Below are 26,374 nucleotides of genomic sequence, written 5' to 3' on the forward strand. Positions count from 1 at the left end.
TGTCATCACCTATCATGTTTATTTCTGTTATACGGCTATCCTACCTTACATACAGTTAATTTGATATGTGTGTGATGAACCTGCGAAATGATAGTACAGTTATAGTAATAAATAGTATGTCTGTGTTCGCCTCTTTTTAAATCCGTTTATATATACACCTGAGTGCAGTAGGCGTGACGTAAATAAATATTAAAATAAACCTTAATAAAAGGTGAAAAAATGGCTAACAGAGGTGCTTTGTGGTTTTTAAGAAATGTGTATGCCATAAGGAGCTGGATTATAATTATAGTTGCTTTCGTAGTACCATGTAAGCTGATTATATGTCAAACTCCGGTAAGTGGTACATGTAGTACAGAAGGACATTTTAGCATTAATCTTACAGTTAAACAAATAGGACGCTACATGTATTGATATGTTTACATCGACAATCGACTAATCTGCGTCGTTTTTTTCTTTTCTCTCTAGCACTCTCTCTCTTTCTTTCTTTTCTTTATTCTCGCATACCAAATTACATGGGTAAAGAGATATTCGTTCATGTTTAAGTACAATTAGTACTTCCATCACGTACGAAAGTAGAACGATACATTTACAGTTATTTACTAAGGAGAGTTCAAATTATTAGTTTACACATCTCATTTCCATGTTGTTCTGTACAAGTTTTGGAATTCGTTAATTCGTAATGGTCATAGTGTAAGGTATATTTCTTTGATGAAAACTAATACATTTATTGGATATCCATAAGCTGTTTCTAAAAGCATAACCACTGATAACGGCAAACCAATTGCCGGGCTTATTCTTGATTTTTAATTTGTTAAGTTGATGCCGGTCTAGATACAGCTTAAGCTAGTTAATAAAATTAATTGTTTTTTTTCTTACGATATATGGTCTACACACACGTTTAGGCTAAGAAAAAAAAAACACTGATTTAACCGCAGCAAGTGTCTGTGTCTGTACCAAGTCACACTATGATGATCATTTGTTTTTCTTTGTTGTTTATCTTTGTACGTTTTTGTTTTCTTCTTCCGCGGAGTTTTATGTCCGAAACATCTTTTTTTTTTGCAATTAACGGTTACTCATAGATATAAGAAGATGTGGTGTGAGTGCCAATGAGACAACTCTCCATCCAAATAACAATTTAAAAAAAAAGTAAACCATTATAGGTCAATGTACGGCATTCAACACGGAGCCTTGGCTCACACCGAACAACAAGCTATAAAGGACCCAAAATTACTAGTGTAAAACCATTCAAACGGGAAAACCAACGGTCTAATCTATATATATAAAAAAAAACGAGAAACTAGAAACACGTATAAATTACATAAACAAACGATAACTACTGTACATCAGATTCCTGACTCATACATGTAATTAAAAAAAATATAGTATTATTTTCTTTTGTTTTCTTTTTAAAATTATTTTCATTTTTTGGACATGACTACACAGAACACAACTATATGATATTTCGGTAGCTTCGACTTAGGAATATTATCTGAAATATGTTTACTCTTGAAAGGAACTTACCTAATCTTATTGATTTTGCAATGTTAAATATTTCAATGATTATATAAGTTTCAATGTACCAATCTTACCGAAATCTTACTTATTTAAATAAATACGATACGACTGAACTATACTATGCGTTAAATAGAATCCTACCAAAAGAAAACACACAAATATTCCAAATATGTAGGTGTATTGCGCCATCTTGGATTATAAATAACAGAGAACCTTATGTCCAGATTTTGAATCAAATCAGAAAAAATTGATGAGGAATGAAGATAACTAATGTGAATTTTGATTTAAAAGAACTAATTTACAAGATTTTAACCTATAAATATTAATATCTCTACGAGCGAAGATTTTTTTTTTGCTTGAAATTCAATGTTGTTGAATTGAGTTGTTTAAGGGGTGATTACTCTGATTTTTTTTTTTTTTTATATTTTAGCTGGAAAAACCGTACGATGACCCTATCTTTTCTTATATACCGAACACAAAGTTATTCCTAATAAATATTGTCTATATCCGTGATCTCATCTTTAGTTTCGAGTTATTATTTCCATAGGTGTGTGGTTTTTACAAAATATCGTGACCTCAGAGTTTACATAGCCTATTCCATATCGGCCGCATATCGGCCCGGATATCATCCCGAGACCCCAATGTGAGTACTAGGCGTTAGTCGAGTGCTTATTTAGGTCGAGCAATGATACACAGGCTAATATGGAAATTACATTTACTAATCTTTTTTGTCTTATACTTCCAACAAATTGTTTTTATTCGAGACAAATAACATTTAAATCCTTTTTGAGCCGAGTACAAATAAAATTTATGTTTGTTTGGGTTTTTTTATTGCACGGGAGGCCGTGGTTGCGCACCTTTCAGCATAACTATTATCCCTGTGCCCGTGATACCATTTTGTTTTGCAGTAGAAGATGAGGTCTTAATTTATATGTATACATGACATTGAACTTGTCGAACGCATTTTATTTTTTATTACGATCTAAATTATAAACAAATTACCAGGAACTAAATAAATCAGCCTTTGTCATTGTTATTCACTAGATAAAATCTCGCTATTCACGTATACCACAAGGTCTGCATTTAAATCTCTTAAAACCTATTGTCCTAATTTTATAGATTGTCAACAAATTTATTTGAACATGTGAAAACTGGAGTTGTACGTAAAGGTGTACATTTCCATTTTTACCTATCTCTAGACAGAAAGTTTGAAATTTTTACTTCACTTTTAAACGTTAAATAGTTGATATTTTATAAATTCTTGTTTTTTAACATTTAATTGAATTGATAAAATATGAAATTTGAATGCATGCCAGTATGAAACTGATCATCTATGTAATGGATAGTCTGCACTTGTTGGATTACATGTATGACTGTCTGGGTCACTCAAAGAATTTATGAAACGAATCATAAACCACGCCGTTTACTCTTGCGTACTATTTAGCAATACTCATAAATCTGTTTAAGAAAAAAAATCCTTTTATGCATAAGTCTATGATGGTATTACATAACGAAATTGTTAAACTTTAATCTCCCTCACAAATATTGTATTTATTAAACGTGCAGCTTTCTTTAATGTATCACGCAGTTTGGATATTATACATTGCATTGGTTAAGATGCATGCTTGGTGCAACTTTGACAATGTTAGTCATATACAGAGTCAAAGAAGTCAGTGTAAGTGTTATGGGAAAGCTTTACATCATCTCATGCATGAAATACATCATTTTGCATAGATAAATAATATTTCCTATATTGAAAAATAGTGACACGTTTGACAAATTGAAGTATTTCTCTTCAATCCTGAAACCCACACATGCAAGCCAATTTTGCCAAATTTCAACACAATACACAATTTGCGTTCTGTTTTCTCTAATTAATGAAAATGATCATTTTTTGACATGAAAACAGTCGAAAGCAAAAGGGCCAATTTCCATGAATTCATTTCACACCACGGTCATTTTCGAAATGTCTTATTTAAATTCCACGGCCGACACTCGGCTAACCGAGAGTTTGGTCGGTTAATCTATATTGAGTATGCGGCTATATCGGCGGTTGGTCTGTTAATCGGGTTGGCTAAAGTCTGTTAATCAGGTGTTATCGAGAAAATCATTGAAAGTTCAGCATTTTTCACTGTATAACTTTTTAAATATATGTTTATCATAAAAAATATTCATGTCTAACAAAACAATTCAATGTACTGAATCCAGTGGTGTAATTATTATTTTTCTAGCTTCAATGTACGATCTATAAAATGAAAAGGCGGGTTACTCATCAATAAATTTATACACATTTTACACACACAAACTGTACACAAATGACACGTTGGTTGAATTTACGTGCATGCAATATTTTGAACATCGAAAAAAGACAGGCATTATGTTTGTTAACCATACTGAAATCATTGTGTGAAAAATCTTCACGAAAATCTGTATTTTGGTGACATAAATCAATCTTTAATTAAAACCTGGTCTGTTAATGGGTCGGATGTATAAAACCCGGTCTGTTAATTGGTCTGTTAAGAGTTATGAATGGCAATAAAAGTATAATTTTATTGCTATATGGGGTGTTATAGGATCAAATGGGTAGGCTCAAGACGAGCGGCTAAAATATACGGAAACAACACATGAGCAATGAAACATAAAATATACGGAAACAACACATGAACCAGTGGCGGATCCAGGGGGGGGGGGGGGGTTCCGGGGGTTTGAACTCCCCTTTTCTTTGCCGATCAATGCATTTGAATGGGAGCATATAGTTGGAACCCCCCTTTTAAAATGGCTGGAATCGCCACTGTGAAGAATGAACAATTTAAACAATGGAAATAGAAAATTGATAAAAACGGTTTCAAAAAGTGTAATATTAAAGTAATGTTAATTTCATCCAAGAATGGTCGCATATGTCATGTGGATTCTGTTAAATTGTCATGCATGACACCAACTTGTCATCTACATTGGTAACCAGTATATAAACCAGACATAAACGTCGTAATGTTACTAAACATCAGTAAGTAAAATATATTGGGATGCTAAAATATAAAGAATAATGAGTAAGATAAATAAAAGGTAAAAGGAAAAAACGTCACGGAAGAAACGTGACATAACAATTTAAAGAATACAGAAATAAACAACACCCCCAATCTGAACCCTCATGGTATACACGATAATCTGGATGGAGTAGCAGAATATAGAATAATAGATAAGGACAGTAGAGAGTGATGCATTGCTAAAAAAGAGAGAAAAAATAATAATTGTTTAAGAATACACACATGAAACACCCCTGGGTGTTGAAACAGTAACGGATTGCGATGTACTAATATTGGTGACAAATGCTAAAAGTTTACATGCGGACAACTGCCGTTCTCCTCTACGCTTATGAAGAAAGGGAATAAAATGTATTAAAACTTAAGATGACCAAATGTAGTTGCATTCGCTCCTTTCCATTTACTTCTTGAGAATGACTAACATTGCCTATGTAAAATTTTAAAATCGTTTGTATGCACATTGAACGACAAATTTATGTGACGTATACAATATTTTGATGTCAGGCACTCAAATCAATGAAATTGTTCGTAGATAGTAGATGTTTGTGTGTTCTGTTAAATTGTTCCTTTTAAAATTGTTATACGATGATGACTGATGTACCCATATTTTGACTATTTTATTTATTGTGTCTGTTTATTTAACGCCATCAATGTAAATATAACGGAATTTTATGAGACTGTCATTAAAGTGAGAGGGTTAGCGCTATAGAACCAGGTTTAATCCACCATTTTCTACATTTGAAAATGCCTGTACCAAGTCAGGAATATGACAGTTCTTGTCCATTCGTTTTTGATACGTTTTGTTATTTGATTTTGCCATGTGATTATGGACTTTCCGAATTTATTTTCCTATAAGTTCAGTATTTTTGTGATTTTACTTTTTTTTGTAAACAACATATGATTAAGTAATAGAAATAAAGAACCAATTGAAGGATGCTTACGAATTAGGGTTTTTCGTCCAGTGACAAATATCATGTGCATATGAGAATGACAACACGTTATATGCACTGGACAGATGTACAGTTTATATTTATTTTACCGGTACCCTGTGTTGTATTAGAAAGACACTTTCAGTCGGATTTGAGAACGTGCTACTTTGAACAGACACAAAAATTGAGGCTGATTGAAAACATCAATAATAAATTCATGCATATTCCAGCGGCCAATTTATATCACGCTATATTGAAGTGACACCCTTCAATAAAATGCAAAGAAAGTCAAAATAAAAATGCTCTTACTAGTAAATCACAACCGAAATGAATGACAGACGGACATTTTTTACAAAACTTAATGAACAATTGCAATCAAGATATTTGAGGTTTGCGTTACAACGCAAATATAGAAAGAAAAATTAAAAAAAAAAAATGTGTGGCGCTAATTCGCTTCCGTAGGATACTGTTGCACCGTATTATCATTTTTTTTATTACTTAGGAACATCTCATTCTTAACCTTTTCTATGGGAAAATATAAAGGTAGCAAAAATAACTGTGGCTAAATAACTCTTAACTGACACAATTTCAATTGTCCAACCCATTAACAGACTTTATCCCCACAATTTTCACTAAAACGTGGTAATATTCACGTTATATTACAATTATGAAATATTCACCAATGCAAATTTATTTTTTAGACCCAAAGTACTACTTTGTGTCCTTTAAATGATATCTAAAATTGTTTGTTTGGACTTTTATTAAAAAATTCCTATGCGTATAAGCAATAAATACTACATACTTGCGCGACGCCTTTTAATTTTACTGAAAACTGCGTAGACTATGAAATGTTTTTACGAGTGGAAAATGTTCTATCATAGATATCATTTTGTCAGACACTTTTCTTTTTTTGATTTGGTTCTTATAATATGCAAAAAATCTGTATATTTGATACAGTTTAACATTAAATTGTGAGTTTTACTCTTAACAGACGTATAACCAACCCGATTAACAGACCAATCTCCCATATAGCCGCATACTCAATATAGATTAACCGACCAATCTATCGGTTAGCCGAGTGTCGGCCGTGAATTCATAGTATCCCAATGTGTGTACCCTATAAGTTTCAAGTAATATAATGGCTAATTCCTAAATAGATCACAAAATTATAAACGCATGAGGTAGCCTAACTGAAATAGGACAGATGTTTGCAAATTTTGAGTATCGATTCTAAAATGTATCAGAAGTTAATCCATGACCGATTCCATAATCTGCTTAGCATGTACTTTCAAATGGAAATAAAATCATTTTCGTTAGCGCAGTCCTAAATGCTAAGGTTGACGAAAAAATAATTTGCATTTTTGCATTATAATGAATTCAACGGGAACATGGTGTGCTGAATAACATTTTGATTAAACACTAACATGTATGGGTAAAAAGCAATATTTTGAATTTATGTCAAAGACTCCTTTGTAAGTATATTCAATTTCCAGATTTGATCATGTGAGTAAAATAATTACAGGGGTAAATTACCCATACACTTTTAATTACATATTCTCATAAGACGAAGTCGTGATAAAGAATACAAAAAAAGAACTGGAAAAATAACTAGGAATTGTCCTTTTGTTTACAAATGTTTACAGAAATGAGACGAAGTAGCATGCAGCACAGACTTTGACCTTTAATAATTTAATAGTGACTGTTTTACTTATCTTTTTGTAGGAGTCAAAATGTCTTTACGTTATATGTGTAATGGGACTGTGTTATGTGACGGAAGCAGTCCCGATATCAGTAACATCCTTGTTTCCTATCTTCCTGTTTCCAATGCTAGGAATAGCAGCAGCAAAACACGTGTCTTCAAAATATGTTAATGTAAGTATCGGGTTGTTGTCGCTTTGACACATTCCCCATTTCCTTTCTCAATTTTATCGTTGAATAGAATCAGCAAAACACGTGTCTTTAAAATATGTAAATGTGAGTATCGTTGAATAACAATAGCAAAACACGTGTCCTCAAAATATGGAAGTATTGTTGAATAGCAATAGCTGACAACATTTACATTTATTTAGGAAATAATTCATGGAAGCCACAGATTTGATGAAAATTTACACTTTGCCTTTGCCGTGATATTCGAAATGTATCAGGATCGAAGGAATATCGCAGATTTTTATTTTATTTTTAGAAGGTACATTTTTCTGAACTCTGATCCTGTATTTTTGTTATGCATCAAACTAAAAATATAGGCTCTGTATATTTTTCCGACGTAGTCGGTATAGTTTCGGTTTGTGCCCTTTGAACTTAAGGACGCTTAACTATGGCAACAGAATACGCATGCTCGAAAATCCTATCTGTGATTGGACAAAATGCTGTCATGGTGGGTGATTGGGTTGTGTTTGAAAAAAACGTCTCGTTAATGATATCGTGATGGAAAGCAAGTGAAAAACTATAAATATTTGAACTAGATCTTACAAAGATTTATATTTTTATTAAAATAATTGTTTCTCCAATAGCTCTTTGCATCCGTGACAGCTGTTTATTCGGAACAATTATATAATTTGTAATGTAAACTTTGTTGTACGAACGTACATGACTTTTAGAACGTACCTACGCATGTGATATTTCCGCGGGGTTTTGGTGAATGTAAACTGCAGAAAGATACGAGGACCGAGAATCCGAACACAAACAGAGAAAACGTTATTTAAATGGTATCTTTGTGCTTCTGAAGGTTATCGAAATGATAGTTTTAAACATAAACTCAAATTTAAATACGTCGGATATCTTTTTAAAGATAGTTCTTGTTTTCAATTGCCATTACCAACACAGCGAAATCAGCATAGCGTGGTTTGTTCGAGGCATAATGTAACGGTCACATCTACGAGTCAGTGCTAAGTAAAGATATATCGAGAGTTTTATAACGATGTTGTTTACAAAACTCAAGACGTGATTTTAGAATTAGTTTCATATAGAAAGCTCGATGTGTATTATCACAAAACTATATTCAGGTTACTGTTTGTCTGAGAAATTCTCGTTTGTTAATTCATCCGAGATATTAATTATAATGACTAGTTTACTATGGCGTTACTATTTCTTGGATTTTATTATTCAAATGTAAAATGATAAAGACAAATGATAAAAAAGTTAAATAGTTTCTCAATTAAACTTTCCTGAGGAAACAAAAATAAAATCTTTAGAGAAAACAGTAAAGAACTTGAACTGGAAATCATGATCCATGTAGTACTATAAAATTACGAATAGAAATGAGGAAATTGTCAAAGATACAACATCCCGACCAAAGAGCAAAAAGAAGCCGACTTCAACCAATAAGCCTTCAACACAACAAGAAAATTCCGAGACCGGAGGCGTGTTTCAGCTGGCCCCTTAACTAAAATGTGTTATAGATTCATCATATTTCTTAATGGTTGTAAGTAACTTTGAACTACAATGTAGCTGTAAGTAACTGCGAGTACTCTCAGATCTATACTTGGTGGGTTTTTTAGGTATTGGGATATACAAATACCCGGCCACGTGCACTTTGCGTTTTTGTTAGATCAAGGAATTGTATATTTAAATATACAATTCCTTGGTTAGATGTATTTCTATTTGTATCCATCAAATGAGTTTTAAACCTTTTCAACTGATTGTTATAGTTCGTTCTTATGTTGTACCCTGTAATTCAGTGGATTTCGTTTGTTGATTTGTTACATTTTTGTTATTCGTTCATTTTGTTTTGTACATACATTAGGCTGTTAGTTTTCTCGTTTGAATTTACATTTGTCATTTCGGGGTCTTTTGTAGCTGACTTTGCGGTTTGAGCTTGACTCATTGTTGAAGGCCGTACGGTGACCTATATGTGTTAATTTTTGTGTCTTTTTGGTTTCTTTTGGACAGTTGTTTCATTGGCAATCATATCACATCTTCTTTGTTATAGTTTAATGATAATGGACGTCATACTTAACTCCGAAACATATAAATAAACTAAAATTGAAAAAAAATCATACAAGACTAGAGGCTCCTGACTATTGACAGGAACAAAAATAAGGCGAGTGTTGTAGGATCTGAAAACTCCTCCTATACTTCTAGCCAATGTAGAAAACAGAAACACACAGCAATACGCATAGTCAAACTCAATTTTAAAAAGTCCGAGTCCGATGTCAGAATAGGTTTCAAAAGAAACCTTTATATATAATGCTATTTTTTGCAAGGAAAGTAAAAAATTCAAAAAAATATGCTCTGCCTCAAGATGAAAACAAATAAGCAAATTTGTGGAAGTTAAATCTTAAAATGTTATAAAGAGTTACAGATTTCACAATCATACCAAGCTTGTGCAAATAATGTAATGGATCAGATACATTCGACGTGTTGATACTCAGATTGATGGTACCATTAATATTTATAGAAATACAAAAATATTAAATATTATTCAGATTAAACAAATCATATGAGCGCAACGTTATATTTACCATTACAATTTACAGGATACATCAATGCTGTTTTTCGGAGGTCTGATAGTGGCTGTAGCTATTGAAGAAACAGGTCTACACAAACGAATAGCTCTAGGAGTTATGAAGTTGGTAGGAGTTTCACCAAATATGTGAGTAAATGTATAGTCAGAGTTCAAATATTTGCTTGCTAATCGTGAAGTAAGTATTTCAGTCTTGGTTTCTGCTTTTTTTTCTTTTTTTTTTTAGGGGGAGGAGGTTTTCATCGGTATAATGAATTTAATTGTATATTAAAAACATCATACAGTACTATTTAGTTTTCCTAAAGTGACTCTGATGTTAAGCAAGTATGATTGGATGTAGCATATTTTCAACGTTTGTATCATATTTATTCCAGCTGATATAGCTTTCTTTCTTCTTTATTTATTATTCAGTATTCTATTTAATAATATAAGTATATTTTATATTTAAACTGTGAGTGACCCATGTTTTCAGATATGTTTATACTCGAGCAATATTGAAAAGAAACATTACATGTGGATGTACCAATTCCCGACCACTGAAAGCACACATAAATAAAGCCATTTAGAACATATTACAAACTTAAGGTATCCTCAAGATGACAACAAAATTAGAAAATAAGTTGTTCCTCAAATTAAAGGTTCCAGTCATATTTCTGTTCTAGGTCGCTCCTTCGATTTATGGTTCCAGTCATATTTCCGTCTAGGTCGCCTCTTTGATTAATGGTACCATTTGTGTGTCTCTTTAAGGTTGCTCCTTGGATTGATGGTACCAGTAATGTTTCTATTTTAGGTTGCTTCTTGGCTTGATGGTACCTACATGGTTTCTGTCTATGTGGATCAGTAATACAGCGACGTCGTCCATGATGTTACCAATTATTACAGCTGTTGTTGATCAAATGAAAATAGCTGAATCAGGTTGGATTTTTGTTTTAAATTTAAAATTTGTTAAAAACAGATTGCTGTCCAAAAGCAGACAAATAAACAAGTTGTCTTGATCATTAATTTGTAACTGTCAGTCATTTCTTATCTTTAAGTTATCGTGTATCTAATGATTGAAAATGCTTAAAAGCGTTGATTTCGTTTTTTTTTACATCTTCAGGCGTTATGTTTCACAATACTCCCATTTGTTCATGCATTTAACATGCGTAAGGAACACTTTTAATTTAATCGAATATAAAATAGCACAAATGAAATACTTTCAGTTAGTTTTGACAATTTCGCCCGATAAAGATTGGCTAGTTGTGATGGTGACGGTGTTACAAATTTAAAACTTTGTTTACTGTTTTTTGATAGAAGTATCGGAAGAAACACTTATGTTGTCAAATAGACATGAAAATCATCAAAACTTGGAAAATAACTGCGATAATCGATTTTGTAGTGGTAAGTTTAAAAGTCATACCGTAGATCGGATTTTTTTTGTGTTTTAAATTTTTATCCGGGTTCTTTTGATTATGCGGACTCAGATAATATCTAAGAATAATTGACAACAAAAAGGGCCGCAAAAAAATCCGATATACGGTAAAGGGTTTCAGTAAGCAGTAACTCGGTGTTGGATTTTAGTGGATTCCCGCATGAAATTCCTTATACATGTATATGCACGTGCATGATGAGGGTTTGGAGGCATGCTGACGATTGACAGTACATGTACAAAGTATTTCTGATTAAAACACAATGTCTTATTTCATCAGATGATGACTCAAACTATGTGATGGACAAAAAAGATAATTCAAACGGACCAATCAGTGAAAAGGATATCAAAATTGAAATTAGTGATACGCAGAGGTAATTATTCTATATATTATATTTATCTACAGTAATATATGCCTTGCATTTCTCCCCAAATATTAAAATCCCCGAACACACAAATGTAAAAAAATTGAAAAAAGAAAACTAACGACCAGAATTAAGTATAAATAAAGTATAAAACAATGGACCAAAAACAAATATGATACACAGCAACAAACCACAACCACCGAATAACAGGCTCTTGACTTGGGACCGGTACTATTCTTGTTTGGCGACAACTACACCTTATAACCCGGGACAGTGGTGTAACAGTACTATATAAGAACGAACTACCAAATCAGTTAAAAAGAAAAATAACCAAAAACGCAGTAAAACCTTTTACGACTTAAATACCAAACAGTATAGATCCAAAAGCCAGCATCTAATATCAATGTATGCATGCACTGAAAACGATTTTGACCATTATATACCAAAATATAAGGGACATACTATGGTGTTTATATTATAATAATAAATTTAATCGAAAGCGATACAATTGATACGTACATTCCTTTAATTATTTCCCGATAATTCCAATTTCCTGTGATTTGTTTCTTTATTGATACCACACTTATGTGTAACGATGTTGTTGTGATTGATTTTCAGGAAAACGACACAACGTAAATCAGAAGAGATAAAGAGGCTCAGTAAAGCATTTGCCCTCAGCGTCGCGTATGCTGCTAATACTGGAGGAATAGCAACACTGGTTGGTACACCACCAAACCTTGTTTTACAATCAGTTGCGAATACGTATGTCTATCTTTATTTTATATTTATTCAAATTGTAACAAATGTATATCTGTATCAATTACCTAATAAGATGTTACATCATAATACTTTATCGGCCTGTATAAAAGGCAATTGGGGTGGGGTTACGTTATTTCAACAATTCGCTAAAATTTAGTTTATATCATGCTATATTAATGAAATGTATCCTGTTGAACTTACTTTAAATAAAGCTAATACTAACAATGACCACTGCCCTTTTCTCGATCTTGATATCTATATCACTAATGGAAAGCTGAATACTAAAATTTATGATAAAAGGGATGATTTTTCATTTCCTATCGTTAATTATCCGTTTTTAGATGGTGACGTTCCCTTGTCACCATCTTACGGTGTTTATATATCTCAACTTGTACGATTCGCTCGTGTATGTAACAATGTTTTAGATTTTAACGAGAGAAATTTATGTATTACTGAAAAATTATTACACCAGGGTTTTCGATATCACAAACTAGTCAAAACATTTACTAAATTTTATCATCGGTATAAAGACATCATTCGTAAATATAGCTCAACATGCAGACTTCTAATACGTTCAGGTATTTCACATCCAATTTTTTATGGAAATATTCTTTATAAAGCACAAAGGTGTCAGTATTCACCTCAGAAACTTACAAAACCTTTGAATAGACTTATTAAGAAGGGATATAATTACGATACTGTTGTCAAGTCATTAAAGATTGCATATTTTGGCGTTAATATTGAGTCACTGATAAGGTCTTTGCATCGGAACTAAACACATTTATTCTAAAAACAGTTGTTGGCATGACACGGGTTATGTTCTTCTCATATATGTTATGATGGTATGATACTAAACCCCTAACGGGAAGGATTGTGCCTGATGTTCATATGATGAAATCATAATCTTTCAGTCAGTTTAATTGAAGTATGGAGCTGGCATGTCAGTTAACTGCTAGTAGTCTGTTGTTATTTATGTATTATTGTCATTTTGTTTATTTTCTTTGGTTACATCTTCTGACATCAGACTCGGACTTCTCTTGAACTGAATTTTAATGTGCGTATTGTTATGCGTTTACTTTTCTACATTGGTTAGAGGTATAGGGGGAGGGTTGAGATCTCACAAACATGTTTAACCCCGCCGCATTTTTGCGCCTGTCCCAAGTCAGGAGCCTCTGGCCTTTGTTAGTCTTGTATTATTTTAATTTTAGTTTCTTGTGTACAATTTGGAAATTAGTATGGCGTTCATTATCACTGGACTAGTATATATTTGTTTAGGGGCCAGCTGAAGGACGCCTCCGGGTGCGGGAATTTCTCGCTACATTGAAGACCTGTTGGTGACCCTCTGCTGTTGTTTTTTATTTGGTCGGGTTGTTGTCTCTTTGACACATTCCCCATTTCCATTCTCAATTTTATTTGTTCGAAAATAGGATGAACAAATTGAATCACGGGCCTTTTCTTAAACTACAGAATGGGAAACATTGTTAGATTTGTTTGGATAATACATTGAAAACTCACTGTTTGTGATTTAAAGAAATTAAATGATATAATTTTAAGACCAAATATGATAAAAAAAAAAAAAAAGAGAGCTCTTATAATGTTCTTTAATAAAATAAAAAAAAACATTTCGGGTCATGGTACTATTTTTGTTTAACAAAATGATACAGACCACATTCCTAAATATCATTAACATAATGTCGGCTTTCATCCCTTTTATTGCACTGTTACAATAAATTGAATCAACCAAAAACAGTAGATTTTTAATGTACATGACTGTGCTTACTAAGATAAAAAAAAAAATCCCGCAGATGAATAACTTTCTTTTCTCAAAATTTGCACATTTCACCAACGATCTCGAAACAGTTGAAAGGCTTTAAAACAAAAACAAAACCTTTAAAAATGCCCAATCCATCATCTTTGCCTGAGGGAGTTAAAATATTAGTTTCTTTAAAATTTCAAAATTTATAAACGGAATTGATACCTTTACAGCCTTTTAATATCATCATTAGACTTCAACACCAACCCGTATGTACTTTCCAACATCACTTCAAAATTTAACAGTTGCTTCAGTACATATTAATTTGTACTTGATATTTGTAAATGATTTTTCAGTAAGTATGATGCAACTAAAAAAGGCACAGATGCAGGAATAACGTTTGCAAACTGGATGGGATTTGCATTCTTATTATCGCTCATTATGCTCATTATTTCATGGTTTTGGATTCAGTTACTTTTCATTCGATGTGGGTGAGTATATTTAGTGGAATGACGCCGTTCTTCCATAATATGATTTTTCAACACATTTATTTTTGGTTTTCCCGCTTAAATAGTTTTACACTAGTCATTTTTTGGGGCCGTTTAAAACTTGTTGTTCAGTTGGAGCCAATGCTCCGTGTTGAAGACCGTAATTTGATCTAATATACTAGTTTTCTTTTACAATTTGTGACTTGGACGGAGAGTTGTCTCATTGACACTCATATGCATACTACTACATGTACTTATAATTATATCTATATAATTATTCTAACTATCAGCATATTTTAAATCTGCATATTTTCGGTAACAAAGTTTTGTTCTTCCCTCGCCGGGATGTGAACTAACTTATGCTATTGAGATATCGTGAAAACAACACCTACACTATGTCATGCGCTCTATATTGCCACCTACATGTATACTGTACAAACAAAATCAGCTTTCGGTGGACTAGTGTTATTTTTCCTTTTTAGTATAATCTAGATTTGTAACACAGAACATGGTAGTGTAGACATAACATAGAATTGATTGCAGATTAGCTAATTATCAGACGTAAAGGATTGTAAGATGCAGAAACAGAAATAATGATTTGATATATATATATTTATATACATTCATGTGAAATACATGTATGTGACAACCGGTGAATGAAATTCGAAAAGGAATGAATTAAGGTAAGAAACAATATTCGTATTTTGACAGAAAGTCACATTTTGTAATTTTTATTAGGTGTTTAAACAAGGCAAACAGAAGTAGATCTAAAGCCATCAAGACAGCAATAGATCAGGAATTTAAAAAACTTGGAAAAATTACGTAAGTTTAGTTACATTAATTCCTTCATACATATATTGTTTGTCAGTATTTGTTTTTACTTTGTTTCATAGTTCCTAAGTATAGAATATGATAATTGATAGTTTAAATAAAATTAATTTAATACGTTTACATTTATTGTGAAGTACGTCTTTTCTGAAATTTTATCAACATGGATATGATTGTTTATTGTTTGAATGAAGTAATTATTTACAGAGACGACAATGGAAGCTTTTTTCAGTTCTGCGTTTTCACTATAGAAAATTGTTAGGTTGATGAACGATCGACACACTTGCAACAGTTACAGTCAACCAACTCGTGATGGCGTCCGACAATTTACGAAGGGATGATTTCAACTTCACCAATTGGTACCCTTGGTTTAATACATGTAGCTTCCTTGTGAGCAGCAACCCTCTATCAAGGAAATCATGATAGAAAATACAAGCCCGGGATATCGTTTCAATTGGGAGATATATACCCCGTATGCTTGCGCTGCTGGAATGTTGCTACATAGAAATTTCAAAAAGGATTAAAACATCAGATCGATATAAAACAAAAAAGCAGACCAGACTCTCTAATATGTATATCACATTTTAAATGTTGTTTTATTCATCAAAACATTACATATGTTGTTCACAGCCGAGAATTGTAAATTACTGTGAATCATCAAATTTCTAAATCAAAGATATAAATGCTTATTACTACTTTTAAAACTAAAATTTTAAATCATCTTTTTTTTTAGTTTTATAGGCTCTTGCCTTATTTTTTTAATAAGTTTTGGATTTTCAAGTTATTTGCCCCAGAACATCACTGAAGAAACATTTGTTGTCCAAATGCGTAATTTGGTGTAGTTAAATTGGTACAGTTTATGATAGTAAAATGTATAAGTAATTTGAAACATATACACAAAGACAAATAAAAGCATTCTTTTTTCAATCAACACACGTAACGCTGCATTAAGGATGCAAAGACAAAAGATTTGTACCTAAAACAATACAGTAAAAAAGGCATATCCACAAATTTAAAAACTGTAGAATGATGCTGCATACCGCAAATGTATAACTTTAAATCTTAGAAGGTCGTCTTCTGAAAGCAATATTTCAATACTAGTCTGCTTTATCTTATCCTAGGTTTGCGGAAGCAACAGTGTTGATAGTATTTATCTGTTTAGCAATACTTTGGATTTTCCGTGATCTTCCTGATATTCACGGATGGTCACTTGCATTGTGAGTATATCTGTTTCTAATAGTTTTACAAATTACGAAGGATAACCATCGGAAAATCGAAGTGATAAATGCTTTTACGAATATTTACATATATCTTCCTTTTTTGTTTGTTTGAAGAACACATTCAGTGGCGGATCCAGGAATGTTCATAAGTGGGGGCCCACTGACAGACCTAAGAGGGGGCCCGCTCCAGTCACGCTTCAGTGATTCCCTATATAAGCCGGGCCCCCTGCCCCCCCCCCCCTAAATCCGCCTCTGACATTGAACCTTATGCGTGCGCAATCATATCGCTTATGTTGACGATGTCTTATACATATATTTTAAATTTATTTGGAATCTTTTCTTTTAAAGAAACATTCAAGAATACGCAACGAACTCACTGAAAACAGTATGTTTTGCCTTTATGTGTATTCATATGGTTAACGGTCGCTGATGTTGCTCGTCATAAATATTGTAATAATCTTTTCTCAGGGATTAACAGAAAATATCACATACGACAAGGTCAATGACGGCTATTGTATGAATGTTCATTTTTATGTTTTATCCCACCATTTGAATGGAAACGTAGATTTCATTTGTTGTGAAAATGTATAGCAACTCACAGACCATAGATCTAAATAATTCTTATACGAATATTTCATGCAGGAAATCACTATTGAACTTATGATTTCGAGATTTAATCATTGCAAACCTGATACTGTCTATTTTTTCGCATTGCTAAAAACGTCGCAACAACCTTTAAATTTACATTTTCTTTAAAAGCGCTTAGTTATGTCAGTCTATTTCTGTCTAATGCTCATCCGTTTCATTCCCTTTTCCATGATCAATAGACATTTCATGACGTTTCTCAAAAATCCTTTATAGCAACCTATATGTTTTGTCTTTACAGTAAAACTAAGTACGTTAGTGACTCAACAGCGTCCATCTTAATAGCGTGTTTACTTTTTATTTTGCCTGCAGAGATACCAAATGTTTTCTGTTGGAACAAAATTTCAAGTAAGTGACTTAGTGATAAACTATCATAAATCTGTTGACTAGTTTGAAGTTGAATATTGATGAAAATAGTCAAACGTATACAGGTTTATTATCAAATCAATGGCATTGAAGGACGCACATTAGAGGTTCGATACACTTCAATTACAAAAGGGGATATCCTATCAAACTTGGATATTCAAAAATGTTATAAAACTTTATTTATGTCATCATTCTTATTATATGCTTCAAAAGTTATATAACATAAAAATAATACATCATAAAACGTCCAAAGTGTTAATTTTCAATGAAAAAATTGAGAATAGAAATAGGAAATTTGTCAAAGAGACAACAACCCGACTAAAGAGCAGTAGCCCTTTTCACAAACAATCTTAATTGTAAAATTCATCGTAAGTCTATAATGTTCCTTAATAATTCAACTTAATATTTTTTGTCGTAAGATTTATTTTTCACTTAAGATATTTTGTGAAAAGGGCTACAGATGCCTATACTTAGAACCTAATGACCAATTTGCCATCATTTAAAAAAATGATTCATTTCCAAGTTGATTTAATTTCAATGACATGCACATTCAATACGAACATTTAATACGTGCTAACTAAGATACTTATTTAATGTAGCAAAATACAAAAATAACTAATTTTTATCAAAATTTCATATTTAGTTGTTTTTGTTACTTAATATTACAAAATCATAGAAAAAAAATACATTTCCATATCTTGCACTGTTTAGGAGTTTTGATTAATTACTTCTATAAATAAATGTACGTGACTGACTGATACAGTAAGAGCATGCGTGCAGTGCTTTGTGGTTTATCAATAGACTCATTTGATAGCTTTATGATCACTGACCACCTATTTTAGTTTAACCTGGATTCGTTTTCTCTCAATCGATTTTAGACTATTGAACAGCAGTATGCGACTTGAACCAACTTAGATTTTACTAGGGAATTACTTGTTTTAAAATTTAATACGCAAACAGGTTAGTTAATAAGTGCGGAGTTCCCTTAACTTGCGTGTTTACAGAGTACACTTTTGAGTAGCTTTATGCATATGGGCCATCATGGTCTCATTTGAATGATGGGAGATACAAATGCACATTATATTAAATCAAAATAGATTAATCACAATAATATATTTACGAAAGTAAAAATTAAATCGTCTTAAAAATTTATTGACAAGAGATTCTATACGTAACAATACTTGATATCGATTCTATATTAGACAATTGGTTTTGTCAATTCTTTGTAATATCAGTTGTTACGGCCAGAAATCACCTTTAAATTGTAGCCAATAAAAGACACAAATCAATAATAAAATTTAACAAGATTTATTATACAAAAGTTTACAAGAATTATTACACAAATATTACTGTCAATTTAACTGTCAAAATATGAGTCCAATCTTTTATCTTTATCTGTATTCGGAAATCTTCTCGGAATCCAATCTGAATATTACGTTCACTACTAAGGTCACAATCCAGTATGATGTTGTTTGTAGAATTAAAGTGTCAATTCAAATAATGTGAATACTAATGTCTATCCATGTCTAAGTCTGAGAGAACTTGAGTGTCTGTATATATATAGTTCTCACGGAAATTTCTAGACCACTCTGGAAATGGAACGTCCTAGAAAGTTACAACAAACGTTTCTAGTAAAATGTAGAAGTTTAAATAACGCATCTTTTATTAGGATCATTCTGGAATCATTATGTAAGTCAAATGGAAAGTTCCAATCATTCTGTGATTGTTCCAGTGATTTCTAAAATGCACAGTTATAAGATTATTCAGTAAACAACCATCAGGCCACACAAAACAATTCAGGCCAACCTAAATAAATATAATAATTACAATAGCATAAGACAGTGTCACCTTTAAGTCATATGAAACTTCAAATTAATTTAACTCGTGTGTATAATGGGCTTAGTTAACAAATGGGAAGGCATGCAAAATATGACAACAAATGTCATGGCTCTTATCTGTCACGTTTTCCACATGTTACACGTGCTCTGATTTTATTGTTTACATGTCACGAACCGGTAAACTTCGCAAACAAACTCTAAGGTCAATTGCTTAATTGCAATCAACAGCCCTTGAAAGAAATGTTATTCGTCGAAGAAACGCTATAAATGTATAAGGAATATAAAAATCGTTCATGCAAGGCTTATATTATTATATACATTGGTATATATACATTTAGTGCATGCATTGGTTAAAAAATTTCGAAATACGAAAACATCTAAAAAATACGGTTCATATGAAATTAAACAAGATAAACTGGTAAAACGTGTATTTTTTCCGTTTTGATTATAATTTCATTATCATAAAAATGAACAACTTGTTATGTTCTATACTAGTAACGATGGATTCGTTGTTATCAATTCGTTTTGTGTGTTTGAGCTTATGATTTTGTCATTTGATAAATGGCTTTCTGTTTTGAATTTTCCTCGGCGTTCGGTGTTTTTGTGATTTTTTCTTTTTTCACAAACAAGGAATACATACAAGTATACATGATTAATCATATTAAACGTTGCATACTCGTCATTTTGTATCTTTATACTTCTGTAGGTACCACTAATGAATACGAGAAACCAACATACCGACCGATTTTGAATTGGCAGGTCACTAACCAGAAAGTACCTTGGGGAGTTTTAGTACTCCTCGGTGGTGGTTTCGCTCTAGCTGATGCAAGTCAGGTAAAACAATTAGACAATGAGGGTCATGCAAGTCGGGTAAACTAATTAGACAATGAGGGTCATGCAATTCGGGTAAACTAATTAGACTATGAGGGTCCTGCAAGTCAGGTAAACTAATTAGACTATGAGGGTCATGCAAGTTGGGTAAACTGATTAGACTATGAGGGTCCTGCAAGTCAGGTAAACTAATTAGACTATGAGGGTCATGCAAGTTGGGTAAACTGATTAGACTATGAGGGTCATGCAAGTCGGGTAAACTAATTAGACAATGAGGGTCATGCAAGTCTATGAGGGTCATGCAAGTCGGGTAAACTAATTAGACTATGAGGGTCATGCAAGTCGGGTTAACTAATTAGACTATGAGGGTCATGCAAGTCGGGTAAACTAATAAGACTATGAGGGTCATGCAAGTCAGGTAAACTAATTAGACTATGAGGGTCATGCAAGTCGGGTAAACTAATTAGACTATGAGGGTCATGCAAGTCGGGTAAACTAATTAGACTATGAAGGTCATGCAAGTCGGGTAAACTAGTTAGACTATGAGGGTCATGCAAGTCAGGTCAACTAATTAGACTATGAGGGTCTTGGAAGTCGGGTAAACTAATTAGACTATGAGGGTCATGCAAGTCTACGAGGGTCATGCAAGTCGGGTAAACTAATTAGACTATGAGGTTCTTGCAAGTCAGGTATGCCAATTAGATTATAAATGCCAAGTAAGGCAGATACACTGATTAGATAATTACAGTCAGGCAAGTCGAATATAGTACTAATAATTATTTATTTGTCATGCGATTCAGGTATACCTATAAGAATGTAAGCATTAGACACGTCTTGAAAGTGTACGAATTAGATTTTGACTTTCATTAAAAGTCCTCCATACTACAGTAATAAAATTCTAACTGTCAGGCAAATACTAGGTATACAAGTCCGATTTAAAAATGTCAGGCTAGTTCGGAATTCTTAAAAAAAATTACGCGTGAGGTAAGTCAGGTACAAGACAAAAATCATTGATGTCATCCGTATGAACTGATCATCACCTGCAACCTTGAACAAAATCTCACAAAAACTGCAGCTTCAAGAGCACCCCTATCACGGCTATGTTGGGCCACCAAAAAAATTTAAACAATTGGTAACCTTCTGGTTAGCTGATTAGTTTTTCTTTAGATACGCTCGTATAGTACCTTCTTGTCTCGTTGACGACAATAATTTCCAGCTTTGGAGATAGATTGGATACCTTTGGAGTTTTTAAAGACCTTACGATTAACCAGTTAACACTGGAATAAAAATTAAACATGTATTTTGCTTTTGCATTTTTCAGATTTCTGGGTTGTCTAAATGGTTGAGTTGTGAGCTCAGTTCGATTAACGAATACGAACCCTGGATCATCAATTTAATAATTTGTTGTGTTGTTGCTGGAGCAACAGAAGTAACGAGCAATACTGCTACAGCCACATTACTATTGCCTATAATGTTTGATTTGGTACGTATCAAGTCACATTACAAATACTTCTGCCTATAATGTTTGATTAAATATGTACCGTGTCACATTACAATTACTACTGCCTATCATGTTTGATTTAGGACATACCTTGTCACATAACAATTAAAACTGCTTATCATGTTTGATTTAGTACGTACCTTGTCATATCACAATTACTACTGCCTATCATGTGTGATTTAGTACATACCTTGTCACATTACAACTACTACTGCCTATAATGTTTGATTTAGTACGTACCTTGTCATATTACAATAACTCCTGTCTATTACGTTTGATTTAGTACGTACCGTGTCACATTACAATTGCTACTGCCTATCATGTTATATTTAGTACGTACCGTGTCACATTACAAGTACTCCTGCATATATGGTCATTTCTGAAAATATAGATAGTGTAGGTTCCCCTAGGAAATCCTTTACGGCTAAAACTTGGCCACTTTCACTATAAATGTCGTAAAATATATATCCTATAATTCATATGCACTACTTTTCTTTAAGATCAAAACAAAGGGCTGTGTGGCCTTTTTTCAATATTTATAATCCCCGACCTTCCAAGAGCTTAAACTTATTCTGCAGTTCTGTACTAACCACCCATTATCTTGGGTCTTCCTCATAAATCAATCTAGCCGCTATCCATGTGTATTTATACTGGTAACATTCAAAAGTAATGTCTCTATTACATGAAACAAAGAATGTTTGATTTAATACGTAATATTACACATTAAAATTACGAATTCCTTTAATGTTTGATTTAGAACATTTCACGTCACATTACAATTACGAATACACATGTTTGAGTTAGTATGTATTTGAAAGTCACATTACAATTACGACTGCCTATCCGGTTTGATTAAGTACATATGTCGTCACATAAAAACTACGACTGTATATATATTTGAATTTTGCTTGTAATGTTTGAACACCGCTGAAATCTCGGTGTGATTTAAGCTTTGGTATTCTAATAAAAACATAGATTATTATAAAAGAGGGGTGAACGATACAACAGGGACATTCAAACTCATTCATCTAAAATTAACTGACGAAACCATGGCTAAACAAAACAACAAACAGACAAACAAAACCACACCAGAGAAAAAAAACTAAACAAAGGCAATAGACATATACCGCTGTTTGAAAGTCATAAACCGATTGAGATAAACACAAATCCGGGTTACAAACTATAACAGAAGGAAACACATCAACTATAAGAGAAAAACAAGGACACAACAGAAACACTAAAGTGAACAAAACCAAACGACAATGCAACACATAGAAACGCACCATAAGATAACAAATGCCATTTCCCTGGATTGGTACTATGAAACATGAACCCCACATACAAATTGGGGTGATCTCACGTGCTCTGGAAGGGTAAGATACAACCTACATACAAATGGAAATTCATCATGTTTTCTTGTGAAACAATGGGGGTGTATTATTAGCTTAGCTTGTGTATTACAAATAAAATGTAAAATGTTTGTTATTATTTTCAGGCCATAGGATTGAACCTTCATCCATTATATATGATGATTAGTGTCTGCATTGCTTGTTCATTTGCTTTCATGTTACCAGTAGCAACACCTCCAAACGCAATCGTGTTCTCTACGGGATACTTAAAGATTTACGACATGGTATGTTTATATGATTATGACAATAGGTTGTGTTTTAGCTATACAACCAGGTTTAATCTACCATTTTCTACATAAAAAAATGCCTGTCACAAGTCAGAAATATGACAGTTGTTGTCCATTCGATTGATGTGTTTGATGTGTTTGATCTTTTGATTTTGCCATTTGATTCGGGACTCTCCGTTTTAAATTTTCCGTTTAAAAGTTTAGTTTTTTTTATGATTTTACTTTTTGCTGATAAAACAGCTACATGTATATAGAGGAGACTAACTGACGAGGATATACGTTTATTTATAATTGAACATATTATTGATAAAAGAATAATAAGAATCACAACAAATACTTGCTTTCCATCAACTATCTATCTAGATCATTTTTCGTAAATGACCTATCTAGATCATTTGTCGTAAATAAAGGCAACAGTAGTATACTGCTGTTCGCAATTCATAAATCGATTGAGAAAAAAACAAATCCGAGTTACAAACTAAAACTGAGAAAAAAAACATCAAATAGAAGAAAATTGAGTCCCTATAAATACAAAAACAGTGCAGTCGATTGGTTTGAACTCGCATTTTTAAAAATAAACATAAGTTAACGGTACAAATGTTTTTTTCTGCAACATATGCACATTTCGTCAATACTTGTACTCAGAGATGCTCGAGACCCAAATATATTTGAAAATTCAATGCTAAATCTGGAAGCTAGTTAAAACCAAATAACAATTTATTGTAAAAAAATGTACTCAAAACAAAATTATTTGTCTTCTATTGATAAACTTCTTTCGTTGTTCATAAAAAAATCATATTGAGTCTTGTTAAATGAGGGGCATAAAGGGAGTATATGAACGGAAGAACGCGAAATAAAATTGTCATTTCACGATGAACGAACAATTGAAAATGTCTTGCACGTTTTTTTACCGATTGCACGAAACAGGGTGAATAGCGGATCTTTTCACGGCTTTACGTAAAATAAAAATGGCAAAACACGTTGCACGAAAATAACCCTTCCCCACCCTCTTCAATTTCCTCGTCCTGACTGTCACTTTCCATGATGTAAAATAAGCAGGTGTACTTTAGCATCACTGAAGAGACATGTATTGTCGAAATGCGCATCTGGTGCAGAAAAATTGGCACCGTTAATGTTATTACTATCACTGGGTCGATGCCTCTGCTGGTGGACTGTGAGTCCCCGAGGGTATCACCAGCCCAGTAGCCAGTACATCATGAACATCGGTACTGGCATGAAAAGACGATTATTTTGTGTTATTAAATTTTCTGTTACAAAATATTAAAAATCATTATAAATTAAGGAATGTATCTCCCTCATGCAAAGCTCTGATTCCTTTCACGGATTTGGCTATACTTTTTGGAACTTTTGGATTATAGCTCTTCATCTTTTATATAAGCTTTGGATTTTACATATTTTGGCCATGAGCATCTCTGAAGAGACATGTATTGTCGAAATGCGCATCTGGTGTAGTAAAATTGGTACCGTTAATGTTATTAACTATAAAATAGTTATATCGGACAATATTGAGCTGGTCTGCTGAGGCTTTCCTAGTTTATATGACACCAAGTGTTCTGTGTGGGTTTTTGTATTCTAAAATCCATACTTGTGCGAACAAATTTCTGTGTGGGATTTTAATAAAGCAATATAATAAACACTTTTTTATACAGGTATTTGCTGGTATTGTTATGAATATTATCGGGATTGCAGTATTAACGCTGGCAGTTAACACATGGGCAGAACCTATATTTGGCCTGGATACAATTCCGGAGATGTTCCAAAATATTTCGAACAGTACAAATAAGGCTTGTATTCAGCTGTGTCCAAATTGAAGTTCATTATAGTTCCAATACCCATCCATAGAAAAACACTGTATGCAAATGAGAAGCACAAGAATCATTGAATACTTGAATGACTCAATATTCAGATTAAAGAAGGTAGCTACAATGTACACTGGGCTATCCTGGGTTTGTTATTATTAAACAATCTAAATAATAAAAATATATGCGCGAATTGAACTCGTGTATCTGGAATACATTAATAATATGTGATCAATTATTGTATATTTTGCTTTTTTTTCATATATAACACAAATAACTATCTTTAATTCTGTAACGGTTATTTTAGTCATTAAAAAAAACACAAAAATGTATCAGTTTGTGATACTATATTTAAAGATGCACATATATTGTAAAACACTTATAATAATCTAATTTAACAGTTGAATTGATGTCAATAATAATTATACAATGTATTATCTTATTCCTAACAAATATATATATAAATGTGTATATTGAATACTTATAATTGCTCTTATTACGTATGTTAAATTATATCAAGGAAACGAAAACGAATGATGGAGACAATACATTTGAACTTTTTGTGTTTAAAGTATACCTTATATACATGTAAACATATGTTCAGACAACAAATCCTTATCAGGGTGCGTAGAGATGTGTTATTTGAAATGTCAACACGTTTTGGTAAGAACAAGCGGATAGTCTGAACATATGCATTCGATCGACATGAACTACATTCGTCTAGTTGTGTATGTTTTTGTGCACAAAGGTCAAGATAAGCAATGCAATTAATTGTATTATACATTATCAAGCGATAACGGGAAAATACGCATCAAGATCAGGAACAAACGACAATAAATATCCGTTTATTTGTCATTATGACAACGAAAAGCGAGTCTTTATAAAACTTTACCATAAACACCTACAGTATATAATGGTTTATGCACGGAAATTACGTAAATAAAACGTTTTATTAACAACAAAACAAAA

General features: G+C 32.6%; 1 protein-coding gene across 1 annotated transcript; it reads left to right on the top strand.

Moving 5' to 3' along the window:
* LOC139528811 (Na(+)/citrate cotransporter-like) lies at window positions 1–26,374 on the top strand. Its single transcript, XM_071325014.1, has 14 exons — window positions 1–333; window positions 7,208–7,357; window positions 9,961–10,076; window positions 10,738–10,862; window positions 11,636–11,729; window positions 12,339–12,482; window positions 14,589–14,723; window positions 15,459–15,542; window positions 16,670–16,765; window positions 17,655–17,761; window positions 20,324–20,451; window positions 21,770–21,931; window positions 23,445–23,582; window positions 25,256–26,374. Exons 1-14 carry the CDS (start codon window positions 220–222, stop codon window positions 25,415–25,417), a joined length of 1,755 nt encoding a protein of 584 aa, XP_071181115.1. The 5' UTR covers window positions 1–219; the 3' UTR covers window positions 25,418–26,374.

The sequence above is a fragment of the Mytilus edulis genome, chromosome 6, assembly GCF_963676685.1.
Source record: "Mytilus edulis chromosome 6, xbMytEdul2.2, whole genome shotgun sequence".
NCBI lineage: Eukaryota > Metazoa > Mollusca > Bivalvia > Mytilida > Mytilidae > Mytilus > Mytilus edulis.